The sequence below is a fragment of the Aquarana catesbeiana genome, linkage group LG05 (genome assembly GCF_042186555.1).
Source record: "Aquarana catesbeiana isolate 2022-GZ linkage group LG05, ASM4218655v1, whole genome shotgun sequence".
Classification (NCBI taxonomy): Eukaryota; Metazoa; Chordata; class Amphibia; order Anura; family Ranidae; genus Aquarana; species Aquarana catesbeiana.
In genome coordinates, this window is record NC_133328.1 from 587,133,075 (window position 1) to 587,152,254 (window position 19,180).

Consider the following 19,180-nt stretch of genomic DNA (forward strand, 5'->3'; position numbering starts at 1 on the left):
TGAAGACACAGGGTAGTGCAGAGCTTGACAGGAATGCGGTTGGAAGGACAGAGCTGTGCCAGGAAGCTGCTGGTATATGGCCAAAGCTGTTATCCAGTGTGGAAAGCAAGCAGGCTCACATGTGACTTGGAAGTCTCTGGGGTAACTCAGCCAGCCGCTCCGGGCTCTGTTCCACTTTGGCTGCTGTCGGGGAAGGTTCTATTCCAAGCTGAAAATACCTGTGACAAAAGTGCCCCTTCCTGTGTTTTATTGTCGGGGAGGGTTGTGACGTCCCACATCACGTAGGGGGCGTGGCTACACGTTTCGGGACCATCAGGCTTTTTATTTGATAAAAGGGTAGAGTCTGCCCTTAAACTCATAGCAGTGCTCCCCTATGTGACATCACAGCCGAACCCTTCCGACCGCAGCTGAAGTGGAGCTGAGCCCTGCGTGGGCAGCCGAGTTACCCAGGAAGCTTCCTAGCCACATCTGAGCCTGCTTGCATTCCACGCCGGATGACCGCTTCAACCATATACCATCAGCTTCCTGGCATAGCTCTGCACCTTTCAGCCTCATTCCTGCCAAACTCTGCGCTAACCCCAGGCTCCACAGATGGCTTGCCCATGCATGAGGAGAACAACTGCATATCGAGTGCATTTTAATCCTTTTTTACACCTTTTTTTTTTTTTTTCAATATATCCTCTACACATAGATGTTGGCGCCCTCTCCTGTTTTCTTTAGGGGTACAATTCCAGGTTTTGTTAGTATTGACTGAAGTATACTTTTTTTTTAAGGTTTGTAGCAGAAAAAAGTGCTCGTTTTTAGATGCGGTGAGGGTGGATAAAGAACAGATGTAGTCTGTTCTAAAATAGACTCTGTAAGTCAGAATTTCATCTGAATATCGCTCCAGTTGTTTGTGTGGGAAGATGTAGCCTTAAAATGAGCTGTTTTAGCATTACTGTTGTGAAAAAAAACCCTTGTAAAAGAGTTATAATACTTACCTGGCCCACTACCCATGTCTCTGATCTTCATTCTCTCACAGAGATCTTGGTTGAAGAATATTTGGCATCCAGCAAACCACTGAGTGCCTGTGACCTCCCCCATATTGAGTTTTGTGGTTCCACCTGCTGGCCTGCAGGAACACCGCATAGATGTAGCAGCCGGTGTTTGGAACTGCAGTGGCTGACGCAGGTATCCAAGACCAGCAGAAGTGTTGGATGCTGAAGGTTCCTCATTTGGAGCCCCTGCAAAAGAGCCAAAATCGGAGATGTGGGTGGCTGGACTAACAAATATCTTTCCCTTTTACAGGGTGCTAGATAAAAACTTTTTTTTTTTTTTTACTTTTTTGGTGACATAGTTGCTTTAAGGGTAAAACTTCGGGAAATTTCTTTATAATTTTGTGTTTTTAATTATGACCACCTGAATTTTAAGGGTCACTTACTTTTGTCTCCTTGTTCTTTCAGAGGAGAGTTTGCGCTGTGGCTGGACGGAGATCTCTACCATGGGAGAAGTCACTCGTGTAAAACCTTTGAAAATACTATACTTTCTAAGAAAGAAGATTTCATTGTCCAAGACATTGAAATTTGGGCATTCGAGTAAATATGTAAATAGAGCACAGAATTATCTCCTCAACCCTGTACAGAAGAGAGGAGGAGAGACTCCATGTACTGCGGCTTACTAATATATACCCTTTTAATATATTTGTATTTTTGTTAATATTTAACCATAGTAATTTTTTATTTTTTTCGGTAGTTATATCTATTTTCTGACATGAATATTGGGTGAAGCTGTAACTGTACGTTTTTGATGACTGTCGTAACTCTGTCACTTTCTCTGTCACCGGCTCAAGTCTAGAAGGCTGTAGAAGGACACATATCACAAGCAGACTGCAGATATCTTCATGTGGTCAGCTGTGAGGTTATAACAGCTGTTGTATTGTTTTAAACCTTCCCCCAGAAAGGTATTTTTTAGGAGCCAGGGTTTACCGACTTACAGGATACCTCCACTCAGAAGGTATATTTTAGTCGTAGGTGGGCACTTATTTGTTGAATTATCCACCTTCTTTGATCTCAGTGACTCCAGTAACAAGACCTGCCAATTATATTCAATATGGCCAAACTTTCCTCGTTAACAACCCATTGAAGTTGTCATCCTCCCACTGTGTTATTGTCCAGTTTATTTCATAATATATAGTGGAGAAACTTGCAAAGGAGCATGAAACCCTAGCTTGGCTTTTCAAGGGTCTTTCATTAAAACAACCCCAGGTATTAAACTCTGACTCATTATCCCAGGAATGTTTTTACCTCTTTTTTTGGTTTTATAAGCTAGGAGCTGCAATGTCAGATGTTTCGCTTGCCTGCAGGTGAATCCGAGAACACTACTTACCTGTTCAATAATAAAAGTATTTTAGGAGCTTTGTAACAGTATCCAGATGTTTACAAGTAAGTTTCAGGAAGCATGGGGGTTCTTATTAATCTGGTGGTAGGATTGTTTCAGAGGGAACTTGCTTTACGGCAGGTAATGTTGAGAATATGCTTTCGTTGGTTGTTTTATGTAGATATACCTTTTCAAAGGAAAGCTATAGGGAGATAAACCTGGGAGAGGGCTGTAATTGCTGCCCTCCTGGAAATGACAGCTGTCTGCCCTTTATTTTTTTTTCATGCTGGTGGCTTTAATCCTTCCTGTGGTGCTGACTCAGAGCAAGTTTGCAGATTAGGAATGTAAGCATGAAGTAAGATCTCCTGACCTGCCTACTTGCTCTGAGTGTGTGTCTTAAAGTTTCAAATCCATTAATTTTAACATGATGGCCAGGAAACTAGCATTTTCAGAATAAGTGGAGCAATGGCAGCCTCGTATTACCCAATATAGGTTAACTTTGTTCATTTAGGGCAAAGTAAAAAATCTCTTCTGGTAGACCACCCTCTGTTGTTGGTACTAACAAATTCTGTGTTCCCTTGTCACCTAATTTCCAAGCTAGAGCCCACATATGGGGCACAAAGTAATCTTCCTCCCATGATGCAGTGCTCATTACCCGAACAGCAAGGTTCTAGGCACAAACATTTGATATGGTGGGTTTCTTAGGCCTGATTCACACCTATGCATTTTTAGTTCTTTTTGCATTTTGCAGATTTGCACTACGGTCCATCTAACATGGTTTTCTATGGAACATGTTGTGTAGTGCAAATCTGCAAAATGTAAAAAGCACTGGAAATGCATATGTGTGAATCAGGCCTTAGACCTATATCCTTAGTCCTTTGGCCCATGTGAGCTCAGACAATAAGCTCACACAGATCATTTTACTAAGACTCTAGGCAGTAGGATCGAGGTTGGATATCAAGAGAAAGACACAAGGGGGTGCCAACTAAGTGCAATAGTCAATTTTTAATTGAACAAAATGAACAGCCAAATGCAAACTCACAAGGATAAAAATGGAGAAAGCTTATCTGCCTGCATATGGGTGTAACTTGGCTGTTTCGCCTTAATGTAGCAGCTGACAGTGTGCGTGTCAAAGAGGAAGCTGGTTCTGCTGATCCCGGAAGTAGGAAGAACCTCTCTGGAGGGCAGTAGCCAGATGCGATGTCATGCAGCGGACTGGCCGGTTGCTGTGGTTTGGTTTGAGAAAGGAGCCAATAGTAGAAACACGTTACCATAGCAAGAGGCTGGCCGGCCGACATGACGTTGCATCTGGCTCCTGCACTCCAGGGTGGTTCTTCCTACTTCCGGGATCGGCAGAACCGGCTTCCCCATTGACAAAGCTGTCAGCTGCAACATTTAGGCGGACCAACCACATTACACCCATATGGTTGTAGATGAGCTTCCTCTATTTTTATACTTGTGAGTTTGCATTTGGCTAATCATTTTATCCAATTAAATGCACACTAATATTGCACTTAGTTGGCGCCCCCTGGTCTTTTCTTTTGTGTTTCTAGAGATTTGTTTACTGTCTGAGGAGGAGCTGCCCACTGAAGCAATATTAATGGCAATTTATGGAACTTTATGAACTTGAGATACAGAATAAATTGATCTGTATACTTTTGGATATATTTTTAGACTCCCCCCTGTATATGTGGACAGTCTCTATAATCCCTTTCTTGTGCCATATGTAAACATTCTTGCTATTTGGATATCAAGAGAGTCTGTTACTTTGCACTGAATGGAGTAATCCGTTTTGACCAGTTGCTGATAATTTAAATCGCATGTTTACTTTTAACTCCACAGTACTCTAGTGATGAGGACCCCAAATGATTTCCATATCTGCCTATGAAACAAAATGATAGCATAGTGCTTCCCCAAAATATAGAATAGTAGTCATGAGAAGGTGATTCCATTGGAGATGAGACACAAACTACACCAGGGAAAGGCAGGTGAAGCCGCCCATTGGTGCCTGCCCATACCAAAATATCGCTGCTTAATGGCCTTGGAGCATTAAAATTCATTATTTTTGTATTTTGGTTCAGAGATCTGAACGCGATGAGTTAATCATACCATACATAATGTTTCTAGACAGCGGGGGACTACCACACGCAGGAAAGTCTATTGTAGTTTTGTATCGGGTGCATATTTGTTGTACTTTTTAGTACCCAATCAAAATGGTTGATGTGTACAATAAGTAGACAGTATTGTAACTTGTATTTTTTGTGGAATATGCAATCTGTCATGTGACCTCAGAGGAGAAAAATAAAACAAGTCTAGGTTCTATCGGTAGCTGTATTGTAGAGAAATCTAAGCCTTTGTGCAATAACGGCTCAGCAGAACACTTTCAGTTACCAAGCTTCTATTCGGTGTTATGCGAGTACAGTTGCTGTTCTCAGTGTGACAGTGCGTTTATTTTTTCTGTGCTGAAGATTCAGCTGTTTGATAAACCTGTATATTATCTTGTAAATTTAATGTTGAAAAACGTAGAGTTGTTCTTATAGAAACGTGTTCATTTGACGGGTTTGCTTATAGCACTTTAACTTATTTTTTTGTTTTTTTTGTTTTTTGGAACCGAGTACAAGCCAAATGGGAATGGCTTATGTAGGCTTCAGATATGGGCAGCAACTGTTCATCTACTGCAGTCTTCTCATCGTGATTTTTCAAGGAGTTCTGGGAGTTGTAAGTCTGAGTTCGATCTGCGTTTCCAAACGCTGGTCCTCTGAGACTGCTAACAAGAGTAAGGTCAGAGTCGGGCAAATCTTGTAATTGTCATCAGATAGTGAACTTTGTACTGTTGCCATTTGGTTCGTGTGCAGTAAAAGCAACAAAAAATAGCTGAGAGAGATTTTTCCTTATGGACAATAACTTTAATGAATCCAGGCTCAAGGACCATTGTCTTTATTAATGGAGATACTTCAGGAGAGGCGCTGAATTACAAGAACAAAAAATTGTTCTCGGCAGCCAAACAAGTGTTTTTTTTTTTGTTTTGTTTTTTTTCAAATTGCAAAATTGCGCCAGCTTTTGCTTTCGTTCTGCCCTAGCCTTTGTGAATTGGTTCCAGATTGAAATGTGCATTAACCCTTTGAACGGGCAAAAAAACCTCACTGTGATGTCCAAAAAATACTCGGGCACTTGTGAAACCGATGTTTTTAAAACCTTTGTTTGATCAGGTCCCCCCAATAAAGAGCTGCTTCATTTGCAAATATAAATGAGGCCTTGGTCACACCAGTCTAGGGGAGACATGTCAGAAATGATACCAGAAGATTACTGACCACACTCACAAACGCAAAGATTAATTCACATGAAAACCTGTGGTTTGCTGGTATCAGATTTTAATTTAGCACAGGAAATGGATGCTTCTGTTATGAAGATCTATATCTGAAATTTGTGCAAACTTTCCCTAAAGTTAGAGCATCAAAAATCTCTTGACAGTTGACGCAATATGAGTTTTGAGGTCCAATCATATGTAGAGGTGCATTTCCTGCCCATGTAACAAGGCCACAGAGCTTGCCCTAGAAATTTTTAGCACAAGTGGGACTGGCTAGTGTGAGAAAAATTTTGCTAAGAGGCATGTAGTGTCTTTTCTGTGTGTAATCTGTCAGCAGACCCATCCGATGGTATGCCGGCAGATTTCACAGTGACAAATGTTAAAGCATCTGTTACAGATTAAAGGCTCTGTTAAAATCAGATACTAAAAGCAACCTGTCTGACTAGCCTTAAAGTGCATGTTCTTTACATTATGCAGATAAGATATTTGGTGTCAACAGAAAAGATATAAACTATGGTGCTGCTGTGCCCCCCCCCCCCCAGAAAACAACAGGGTAAGTGCTGGGTGAGAAGATGAGGTCAATATAACAGTCACTCAAAGGAAGGTGACAGCTCCCCTAAAAATGTCTTGAGAAAACCTAATGCAAAGAAAGGACAAAACAAAAAGAGAGAGCCTCCATCTGAGTGTAAACAAGCATGAAATATTGATAAGGTAATGCACTCACATCCAGTGAAGAAAGGATCAGCCTGCCATCCATAGAGGAGTTGTCATCCATAGCAGAGATCGTCAGTCAAGCGGCTGGCATGTGCAGAGTTCGGCCAGGAAGCTGCTGGGTAGGTGTGAAGAGATCCGCTGTAGCTCAAGCAGCCCGGCTTGTACGGCGGCTTCTATAGATGCTCTCTTCACATCTAACCCGCAGCTTCCTGACCGAACTCTGCACATGCCAGCCGCTTGTCTGCCAATCTCTGCTATGGATGACAACTATTCTATGCATGAAATGCTGATCCTTTCTTCTGTGGATGTGAGGGCATTACCTTACCAATATTTTATGCTTGTTTGCATGAGTTACATGCAGATGGAGGCCCCCCTCTTTTCATTTTTCTTAAGATACTTGGTTATGGCTTTATAATTATTTAATACATTTGCATAATTATATACTGTATAAGTCTGGCATATATGCCCTACTTATCTGGTTACACATGAACAGAGCTTTTGTTGGTTACTATGATAAAAAAAAAAACTGCATGGTCTCTAAGAGCCCATTCACACAGGGACGACTTGTCAGGCGACCTAGTCGCCTGACAAGTCGCCTCCCGTTCTGTGCTATGGAACCGTTCTAAGGGGAGCGACGCAAGTCGCTCCGACTTAGAAAAAGGTTCCTGTACGACTTTGGGGGCGACTTGCATAGACTTCTATACAGAAGTCGTCTTGCAAGTCGCCCGGGCAGTCGTTTGCAGGTCGCCTCGCTGAGGCGACCTGCAAGTCGTGTTGCCCCTGTGTGAATGGGGTCTAAGCATTGCCTAGGCTAATGGTCCCAGCTGTGGCCCTCAAGACAAAAATGGTAACAGACATTTGGAATATGTTTACCAACCATTTTCCTTGCATCCACCTTTACATGCATAGAGGAAAAAAGACAAAGCACAAATGAATCTTGCACTGGCTCAAACTTCGCTTATAAACTCATGTACACTGTCCCTGAACAATGCATGTTTTCTCCACTGCCAGAACCTGTGTAAGGTCCTTGTCACACTGGTGACTCTGCTGCTGGTGATACCCTTCTTAGTGAATGTCACTTCCTCACTGGCCAAAAAGTCACAGAATCTCACTACAGCCATAGCGTGACATTTCACTGGTCCAATCAGCAAGGAGTGACACTAGAAGGTGGTGAATGGTTGGTTAGCAAATTTGTCATTGGCACGTTCTCTCCAGCAACAGAATTGCTAGTGTGACAACCATTAGTTATGTCGCCTAAAAGTCCATGACAAGAACTAAAGCAATGGTAAAGGACCTTGAGGCCTGCAAACATGGCTAGATGAAAAATACTTGTCAGGCTTAAGTTCCACTAGAGAACATGACAATGCAAAATGTTCATCCAGATGTGACCAATCCTACTATTTATTTAATTGTGTTAATTGCTGGATGTTCTTTAACTTGTACCTATTAGATTTTCAAAAGCGTAATTTGAAAATGTTGCACGTCTAGCAAGTATAGAATGCAACCCACACTGATCAGCCTTGAAGACCATATGCTTCATGTAACAGCTTGAAGAAAGAACTTTTTGTTGCCATGCAAGATGTCCTGCCTCAGGTGGTGCTCTCTTGGGTCAGCCTGAGTAGATTTGCCCCCTGGTTGATTCCTGTTACAGGGGGCAAACTGGAAATGTTGCTACCTAACAATGCTTCCTGTATACCTGTTGTAGCGGACTATGTGAGTGGTATGGCTAAGTCACAGGCACTTGTTAGCTATCTCTGGTGGTACGGTAGAGCAGGAAATTCTTGGCTACGCAACCAGACCCTAATGCTTAAAAACATGAATCTGATCTGGTCTTTCTTTCAAAGTACACTTCTATAGATGTGGTCTGATGAGCTGGATGTTGCTTGCCTAGATCTGGGTTAGCTTATACAGTTTTATATAATAGGGAATTGAAGGTGACACTTATACTAGTCCTAGAGTGCCACCATGCTGCAGAGGTAAGCATTCACCAAGTAGTAATGATAAAGGGTGTCAGGGTAAATTTACAATCAACACACACACACATATATACTATAGATTAACTTTTAATATTGCCACGCTTATTTGAATATACACTACTGTGTTTATAATTTGCTCTGAAATGCTAGATCCATTCATATTTACATGATCATAAAGGTGTCTCCATAGTGGTGTCTTTTCATGGAAGCATCCACACCCGCATCTTGGCAAATAGTTGTGAATGGGGATATCTATTGTGATAGTATGAAAATGTAATCAATAGGACTTGGTCATGTTATATGTTTGGAAGGAAATCTTGCTATTGAACATTGTTTGCCGTTTAAGTCCGTGTATATTCAAATGTGTTGTGGTATGTATATGTGTGTGTGTGTATGTATATGTATAGATATCTCTCTCTCTCTCTATATATATATATATATATAATCACATGCATATGTGTTGATTATAAATGTATGCACATGAAGGTACCCCTCATCATTCGTACTTCATGGAGGCTTAGATCTGGGTTACAAGTAGAGCACCTGAAAACCTTTAGGTTGTGTGAGAGCATTTAAAAAAAAAAAAAAAATCCAAAAAGAAATTGATGCTTTGGAAACAAAGGGAAGACACCTTATCTGTACCGTGCTAATGCTGAATGTGAATAGATATACAGGGCATAACCTTTCTGTGTACATAGCGCTATATTCCTGCTAGATCTGGTATGTAGAATAAATGTAAATATATTGGCCTCTCTCCCCTCTGGTCTTCCACAGCACTATTATTGTCTTTGTGGATTAAGACTATTACTAATCCTGTAATGGATTTTAAGTACTATAAGGTCATAGTGATATGATTATAAATATATGTATAAATATATATAGAAAATAAATACATGTACAATATTACCAGAAGTCTGGGATTTTTATTGTGTGTGTGTGTGTTTGCTTTGACTGATTCCTTGCCATTCCTTGCTGACTACTCTCATAGTACAGTCAATGGGGTTGATTTGCTAAAACTGGAGAGTGCAAAATATGGTGCATCTGTGCTTAGGAACAATCGGCTTCTTTTTTTTTTTTGTCAAAGCTTAATTGAACAAGCTGAAGTTAGAATCTGATTGGCTACCATGCACAATTGCACCAGATTTTGCACTCTCCAGTTTTAGTAAATCAACCCCAAAAGCTTTTCCCCTCATCAATAGTTCTTGGATAAGATTCAATCACAGAAAATTGAGAATGAGGGAATTATTTTAAATGCACTAGAGAAGTAGTTCTCCATGTACCCTGTAGCTAATATACACCATAGTATACCACAGGTTAAATAAAATAAATGGCACCATAGTATAAAATCCCAGAATTTTGACTTGAGCCTACATATTGTATACTCAATACTATGTATCCTTATATGAGCCAGTGTGTTCCTGGCTGTCAGTCAGTTCAGGACATGCTCCTTTTAAATGAAGAGTGGAAATCTTCAGCAGGTGGATCTATATACAGTACAGAGATTGGTAAAGCAGCTGCAGCATTCATGAGCTGACATCTCTAAGAGCACCTTCCAATGACGTGAAAGGAAAACAGGTGATAGGCTGTATGAAAGACAACACCAGGAAAAACTGCACCCAATCCATTAAACTCTTTCAAAGTGTACACCGAGCCAGAGATTGCCTAAACTGTAACCATCCAGAAGATGCATTCCCTGATTGTACAGTACAGGGTACAGGCTTCTTTGCATCATTAAAGAGAGTTAGGCCTCTTGCACACTGCAACTCGAAAAAGCTCAGTACAGCTTATTTTTTTACTGAGCTAAAAAACAGCCCATTCATTGTAATATGCCTATGCACACAGGCACATAAACAAGCACTGTGTATTTCTCCAGAAAAAAAATAAATAGAAAAATCTGCATTTTTGGTCAGTAATTTATGCCTCATGCTCGCAAATGTGCTCTATTCCATTAACAAATGTCCATTTACATATTCTAAACGCAAGAATAAGTTTGCGTGCGAAAATGCATATGCACGAAAATACGTGCAAATACATAACAAAGAAAAAAACGGCTGAAAAAAAATAGATGCTCAAATAGGAGTATCATGTGCAAGAGGCCTTATGCAGCTACATTTCAGTTTAATGGACACTGACCATAAAAAATAAAAGCCCTTCCAATCCCAGCTAGACTGGTTTTTTTTTTGTTTTTTTTTGGCTAGTGTCCTAAGGTGATGAACTTCCTCTCGTACTGAGAGAAGCTTGCTTTCTTTTATGGAAGTTTCTTTACCTATCACCTCATTTAGGATTGTCCTTCCTTATGTCTTGCTCTGAACCATCCTAAAGAAATTTCTCTTCACTGGGGGTATGGTGTGTACAGTGATTTACCTTTCAGAAACTGACACTTTTCGGTAATCCGATTCACATCTTGTGCCTACTAAAGGTTCCTGCAAAGGTATCCTTGCCTCTTGCTCCGATATTAGGTGGATCAGACAAGCTATCAATAAAGCCTAGTCTGAGGCTAGGTTCGCACCTATACATTTTTTTTTAGTGTAGTTTGCAGAAACACACTACAGTCCATTTAATATGGTTTCCTATGGTACATGTTCACATCCAGTCCTCAAAACTTCAAGTCCTGAGCTACTAGCCAGGCCTCAAGGGTTACACGCCACCAGTTGCCCTACCCTGCCCCGTCCCTAATTCCACCCCTAAACATGCCCTCATAAATTATCTCATGAAATGACACTGAAATGTTTTATGCAGCATTAAGCAACTTTATCCGTGCTCATCAATGCAGCCTCACCCGTGTCCATCATGCTGCCTACCCGTGTAAATCATGCAGCTTACCTGTGCCCATCATGCAGAGGAGAGGAAGAGCATTGCCGGCCGGATAATAAGAGCACGAGGGACATCACTGGAACAGCTTTGATTTCAATTGCTGTGTTCCCACCGCTAAGCATCCTGTACAGCCCCGCCCCCTGACCAGGGAACTTTAATACACGTCACTCGTCCCGGGATTGGACGGGTGATCTGTCTATCTAATTCCGGGGGGCGGGGCTGCGTGTGACAGCGAGTGCCGGGAACACCCGGCTATTGAAATGAAAGCCGCTAGTGATGTCCCTCGCGCTCTGAATCATCCAGCTGGCTCTCTCCTCTCTCTTCCCCTGCACGAGCGCTGGGAGAAGGACTCCCATACACTGGTTGGTGCTCGTCCCCCCCTTCGCTCCCAGGCAGCTCACCCTCGCCAGCCCTCAAAATATACTTGCAAAATGCGAGCAGGCGAGTGGAATTTTTGAGGGCTGCACATCTATGCATTTTTGGAAAGGTCAGGGACCTGCAACGGATTGCGTTTTAGACTTCAATGGACCCGCACCAAAAACGCAAGTGTTGTGTTTTTACATGCGTTTTGCATTTTTTTTTTTTCTTCTCCATAACCAGCTGTGCATAGTCAATGACTCATCAGTTATTAAGGATGCGGCAGCCGATAAATCGCGCAGATTTTTTTCCTTTTTTTTTTTTTTTTTTTTTTTTAAATAGATGCCAATTTTTATTTACATTCAGCTGTCAGTGGGGAAGCCCGCTGATGCAGTTGTTAAGGAGCAGGTGGTTGCCGTGTCCTTAACAACCGGCTATTCACTTGTTCAATTGTGTGTTCTAAAACGCGCCAGAAAACAGCATTAACCGAATACATGTGACCCTAGGGTGAAAGATGGGGTTCCTCCACATTCTACAAGATCTGAAAAGCTGGCCACACACTGAATTTCAGCCAGTTCAGCAAAGACCAGCAAAATTTTGAACAATGTATAGCAGTCCCCAGTTGACCCTTTGATTGACTTCTGTCAAAAGAGCATGTTGGAAAAATTTTCTCGATCAGCAGCTGTCAGAATATAATGTCCTGGTGAAGGGGGGGGGTCCTCCTTCCATCTCATTTGTGTGGATAGAGGAATCTGTTTTTGTTTTGTTAGTTTTTTTCCCATACAACCAGCAGGCTGAAGAAAAAATAACTACAATGTATCACCCCTTTTAGTGCCTCATGGGCTTTTTAGCATCAGGCGTCTGTTTCTCAGATTGGCAAGGTCTTCTGTTCATGTGGTTGTTAAAGCAGTACTGTATTAAACTCAAACATGTAATACATTGCAGCTTACCAGTTCTTAGATGTTGGCTGCATTCATTTTTTTTTCCATTTGGGGGCGAATGGGTAAAGGGTTAGGGCCTCTGTTATGCTGTTATGGCTGAAGTTTATACAATTGTTTTACACTACCTTACTGAGCACAAACCATTGTACAACACCATAGTGACTTGAAGGTTTGTGACATGATCCTGTCATTTTCAACAGTGCTGCCACAATGTTCATGTTCAATAAATGTTTAAAGAACTTTTTGAAAGTGATTTTTGCTGAAATAAAAAGAAAAAACACCAGTAAATAGGACACTTTGTCGCAATGCTTGTTCATAAAATCATTGCTCAGTTGTCTGAGAAAATCTGCCCAAAAAAATCTTCACATGGGAATGTGTCAGATGCCTTCCTCCCTGCCACGCTGTGGTTCCTCCTTCTGACCCCTACATCCAGGGCTGCCAGTAGAAATTATGGGGCCCTGTACAGCCTTCCTAACCCTGACCCTGCTCCTGGGCCCAGTACAACAGGACCAGCTGTACTGCCTTATTAGTGGCCCTGCCTACATTACTACTGTGACCTGTATTGATGTAGGGGCAAGCAGCAGGGAATGCAAGCATCCAACACACCTGTAAAGCTGGCCATAGACAGAGGGTTTTTCTTTCCTGCAACTGTGTTGATGGGGGAATTCCTCCCGTGGAGCCATTGTGTTCTCGCAGTCCACTGAGCATGCGCATTCTGAATGGCCGGGCAATCTTCTGGGACCTATGACATGTCCCAGAAGATTGCAGGGAGGGTGGGGGAAAGGAGAACTTCTGCTGAGTACCTGTCAAAACGAGGTACCTGCTCCCCCCAACCCCCCCCAAAAAAAAATTACATGCCAAATGTGGAATGTCAGGGGGTCAGGAGTCCTTAAAGCGGAAGTTCCACTTTTGGGTGGAACTCCGCTTTAAGCCTGCCTGGATGTAATTTTTTTTGGGTGGCTTTGCCCTGTTTTCTTTTTGTTTGTATTTGTTTTCTTTTTGTTTGTATTTGGGTGACAGGGTCCCTTTAATCCTCATATATGATGTCACTACAGGGTCAAGGTCATCCAGTGTCCATGGTGAATATGGGAACCTGAGCCCTCCCCAGCCCCTTGGTAGAAAAGGGGACAGGACAAACGGCAGAACCAGCCGAAATGTATGTGATATTTGTGGTATGCACTGAAATAGTACCAATAATTTGTGGTTCACTACAGCAAACTGAAGAGCTTAACATTGGTGCACAAACATGGGGCTAACAGTGGTAAAGTTAAAAATGTCCCTGCAACTGTGGTGTCCCTGAAAGGGGAAAAAAAATCTTCTGTATCTCTGGTGTTGCTAAGAAGAAAAATGGCCCTTCATCAGTGGTTTCACTGTAAGAAAAATAAAATGTACCTGTGTTGGTGGTGTCACTGGAAGGCAAAAATGTTCTTGCACCAGGAGTGACGCTGGAAGGAAGAAAATGTCCCTGCATTAGTGGTGTTGGTAAGAGCAAATATGGAGCCGCGTGAATGGAAGGATGTGCTGGAACTGGAGAAAGTGCTGAGAAGGGCAACAAAGCTAATAAAGGGACTGGAGGATCTTAGTTATGAGGAAAGGTTGCGAGCACTGAACTTATTCTCTCTGGAGAAGAGACTCTTGAGAGGGGATATGATTTCAATGTACATATACCATACTGGTGACCCCACATTAGGGATAAAACTTTTCAGCGAAAGGGCATTTAAAAAGATTTGCGGCCATTCACTAAAATGAGAGGAAAAGAGATTTAACCAGAAACTGCGTAGAGGGTTCTTTACAGTAAGAATGTGGAATTCTCTTCCACAAGCGGTGGTCTCAGCAGGGAGCAACAATAATTAAAAAAAAAACTATTAGATAAGCACCTAAACGATCTTAACTTCTTCAGATCCACACTATAGCCGAATGACGGCTACAGAGTGGATCTGCTTTGCCTGGAGGCTGTCAATAGACGTCCTCCCCTTTGCACGCCCCACGCGTGCTGTGATTACCGAGTCAATGAGACTTGGATGATCACAGATCGGAGTAAGGGGCCGATCCCTACCCCTTACCATGTGATCAGCTGTCAGCCAATGACAGCTGATCACGTGATGTAAACAGAAGATCAGTAATGTTTTTTTTTCTCATGCTGACAGTGTGAGGGAAAAAAAAAAGCCGATCACCGGCTTCAGTGCAAGGGACATCGGTCCCGAAAAGGAAGAGGCAAAGCCGACTCATCTGTGCCCATCAATACCGCCTTCCAGTGCCACCTGCCAGTGCTCTCACAGTGCCATAACTCAGTACATAAGTGGCAGCAATTAGTGCCACCTATCAATGCCCATGAGTGCCACCTATCAATGCCCACCAGTGGTGCCAATCAGTGCCACCTAGCAGTGCTGCCTATTAGTGTCACCTATCAGTGCCCATCACTGCCACCTATCAATGCCCTTCAGTGCCCACCAATGCCACCTATTAGTGCCCATCAATGCAGCCTATCGGTGCCCATCAGTTTAGCCTCATCAGCGTACATTAATGAAGGAGAAAAATTACCTGTTTGCAAAATTTATTAACAAAATATAAAACGGTTTGTGTATTTTTTTTTTTTTTAAACCAGTCTTTTTACATTTTTTTAACAAAAAATAAAAAACCGCAGAGGTGATCAAATACCAGCAAAAGAAAGCTCTATTTGTGGGGAAAAAAATATAAAAATGTAATTTACTTACAGTGTTGTATGACCGCGCAATTCGTTCAAGGTGTTACAGCGATAAAAGCTGAAAATTGGTCTGGGCAGGAGGGGGGTTTAGGTGCCCAGTAAGCAAGTGGTTAACATACAGGGATATACAATGTAATAGTGGCATAAAAGCACACAGGTTGGACTTGTGTCTTTTTTCAACCTTACCAACTATGTAATGTCAATAGGAGAAAATATTACCAGTGGTGTCAGTTTAAGGAGGACACAGAAGTGAGTAACACGCAAAACCCCCTTCCCTTACAGAGCTCTACCCTTAAGTCCCCCCCCCCCCGAACAGAACTCTTCCCCCTCCCCAATATAAAGTTACACAGTGAAGGGCTGCTGTGAGCTACTCACTCAGTCCTCAGTGCCTAGAGACTGGGACTTGCTGTCATGGTCCCGGCCAGGGAGAGCTCTGTGTGAGGTGCGCTGTCACTTGTAGACAGAGAAGCCGGTGGAGGAAGCGAGTGGAACTTCCTCTACCAGCTTCTGTGTTTACAAGTGACAGCGGGGAGCCCAGGGCAGTGTCTGAGGTGACGGTACACCATACTTCCGTGTTTTGGAGTCACTTCTACTAGTGAGGTGCAGGAGAATAGAGCAGCTGAAGCTCCCATCGTTCCCCCCCTTCACATATCAACACTGCGCCCAGGACACATGCCCCTTCCCCCAACTTGTCCCAGACCTGCCTGTAGTAATGTAAGGGTTGATGGAAGTGAATGTTCTTGGGGTGACTTTGCTTTGGTTTTTATTTTTGTAAATGGGTCACATTAAGGGTTAAGAATACAGACAGCAAGATGTCTGGGCAGTAAAATTATTAACCACCTCAGTACCAGAATGTTACACCCCCTTCCTTAAAGACCATTTTTAATTGTATTAGTTTGACAATTGGCCGGCTATGCAATAGTGTACCCAAATACATTTTTTTTAGACAGAGCTTTTGTGGTTGTATTTAAAGAGGAACATTACCCATAACAACTACCAGTAGATAAAAAAAAATAATGATAATGTTCTGTTGCAGGAGCATACCACATTAATAATTATGGTACCAAAATTAGTTTGGACTGTAAATTGCCTCCAGCATTGTTCCTGTTTCTTCTTGCTGGTAGCTGACATTTTGTTGAAGCCTAGAGCCCCCCCCCCCCCCAAGCAGCAGTAAATCTTAAGCCTCGTACACACGATCGGATTTTCGGCAGGGAATTGTGTGATGACAGACTGTGTTTGCCTAAAATCCGACCGTTAGTACGCTCCATCAGACAATTGTTGGCCAACTTTCTGCCGACAAATGTTGGATGGCAGGCTAGTACATTTTCAGCGGACAACGGTCTGTTGTCAGATTTTCGTATTGTGTGTACACAAGTCCGTCACACAAAAGTCCAAAGTACAAACACGCATGCTCGGAATCAATGCTCACCAAACACGACATTAGCAGAAGGTGCCCAAAGGGTGGCGCTCAAGAGCTGAAATTCCACGTAGTACGTCACTACGTTCGTGTTTGTTGGGCAACAATTGTGTGCCGTTAGTATGCAAGACAAGTTCATGGCACACGCCCTTCTGACAAAAGTCTGACGCTCTGTTGGCCAACAATCTGTTTGTATGTACGAGGTTTTAGGCTGTTAGCTGTTAGGCCTCTACAGTTTCGGCACTGTGCTTAAAAATAGTAGGCAACTGAGCATGTGCAGAGCAGAGTGAGATAGTGGGGTTGATTTACTAAAGGAAAATCCACTTTGCACTGCAAGTATACTTGAAAGTGCAGTCGCTGTAGATCTGAGGTGAAGCTCTGAAATGAGGGGAAGCTCTGCTGATTTTATCATCCAATCATGTACAAGCTAAAATTCTGTTTTTTATTTCCCTTGCATGTCCCCCTCAGATCTACAGTGACTGCACTTCCAAGTGCACTTGCAGTGCAAAGTAGATTTGCCTTTAGTAAATAACCCCCCCTGTGTGTTGCTGAATTTTATACAGTACAGGCACTTATTCTTAATGTATTACATAGCTATACAGGGGGTCCCCGGGTTACAAACAAGATAGGGACTGTAGGTTTGTTCTTAAGTTGAATCTGTTTGTAAGTCGGAACAGGTAAATTTTTTAAGTGTAGCTCCAGCCAAAAAATCTATTTTTAAGCTTTGTAGATAGCATAGGGAAGGGTTATCACCCCTGTAACATTTGTTTTGCTGTCTGTGCCCCTGTTCAGAAGATTTCACCTCACTTTCTGTCCCAATGACAATTGGATTTTGAAAATTTGGGGTTAATAGGGAAATAAGGATAGGTGATAAAGCATCAGTGGAGACACCTTTTACCCATATTAACTCTTACAGGAGTGAATTTCCCTTCCTAGGGGTAGATTTCCTCTCACTTCCTGTTGTCTCCCTCCGTTTGTAAGTAGGAGTCGTTTGTAAGTCGGATGTTTGTAAGTAGGGGACCCCCTGTACCTGCAAAAGGGGACAGTATGAAGTAGGGGTGTCATACTCATAGGAACACAGGTGGTGTATACATTCTTTTGGGGGGGTGTCATTGAGGATTAAAGTTGGCTTAATTGAAGCTTGAATGAATATTTGTACAAAGATTCTTATCTGTCCATTAGATGACTTGACAGTTGTCATTCGAAAGAAACATTTTTTTAACAATCGATTTAGGGGTGAATGAACTTTGCTGAACAAAACCACATTCACTGTTAGAAATTTGTTTTACAAATATTTTCCATCCTATTCCTTTGAATTTTCTCATCACTGAAATCAAACACGACACTGTCAATTTGATCCCCGATAACAATTATTCAATCAAATAAACTTTATTAAAACAAGTTTTTTTTCTTTTTTTGTTTCTTGAATAAATTAAATTTGTAATGTGTATGGCCAGCTTAAGGCACTACTTGTAGGGAGATTTTCCAGGAGAATCAGCATGACAGCCAGGCCATTAGCATTTACAGTTGAATGTAATCAGGTATTTTCTTTGGCACGGCAATCCATGGTGGTCTATAGGTTACTGACAATTTTGTAAAAATAAAAAAATAAACAATTTAGGTAGCATTATAAAGCAGAACTAAACCCATCAATTTAACGGTTTACCAAAACATGTAAATCCAAGGCTTGCCCCGAATGATAACTGTCACAGTAGTTTGTGCTCTCAACTGAACTGTCAAACCATGAAATGGTTGGTGTCATAACGGATCACATGTGCAGCACCATGACAACTGCAGACCAAACAGAGGCCAAGATGGCAGTTTCCTTGGCTGTAAATGATAGGAAGGTTTAGTTCTACTTTAAAATCCTTCACAAATATTCATGAGTGCGCCACAATGAAATCGAGCACAAGCAACAAAAACACAACTTGTACTTTTGTAAATAGTTTATATAGGTAGAAAACAATAAATAAAAGTTTAAACACGTCAATAAATAATACAAAAATATTTGTCATCGTACCCCAACCCACCAACATAGCTGTACATGGAAGGTTTCAGGTTCTTTAGATCTACCTGTCACCTTAGATAATCTTTGTATCTACAGTAAAAATACAAATATTAAGACCAATTTACCAACACATCTATTCCAGTCAATTTCTCGAGAAATGTCTGGCGTACGTCTATTGCGTTCACAGAAAAACACTAGGATAGACAGTTCATCAGTGTGGTTGTCAAAACCCAAATCACATCACAGAACATAGACAAGTCATTCTGTTCCCAGTGATAAATGTATAAGATATATTTTATAACACATCTAAGGTTGGATACATCAGGAATCTTCCAATGTATCTATGGAGAATCCACAGACTGGTGACATAAATATCTTTGGTGAAAAGCTCTCGGGCTGTCATATCTATACCAGGGATAAGGTGTGATCTTTCTGATGGGTTTCCAGACAGCAGTAACGACCAGGTGCTGGACTAATGCAGGACATACATGGATCGAATTCCGATTACATTGTCTTTTTCGAAAAAAATTAAACATTTTGTGCATTTTGAGATCCAATGATGTCACTATTGATTTCGAAATTCGACC

At 41.8% G+C, this 19,180-nt stretch overlaps 1 protein-coding gene across 6 annotated transcripts in view; it reads left to right on the forward strand.

The window, feature by feature from the left end:
* The window catches only part of OXR1 (oxidation resistance 1), an 830,701-nt gene extending 821,443 nt beyond the window's left edge, over nt 1-9,258 (forward strand). For all 6 annotated transcript variants that reach the window (XM_073632143.1, XM_073632145.1, XM_073632144.1 and 3 more), the window contains one exon: nt 1,443-9,258. In XM_073632143.1, the coding sequence (XP_073488244.1) occupies nt 1,443-1,578 (136 nt within the window). In that variant the 3' untranslated portion in view covers nt 1,579-9,258. The remainder of the gene's footprint in view (nt 1-1,442) is intronic.
* The last annotated feature ends 9,922 nt before the right edge of the window (nt 9,259-19,180 follow it).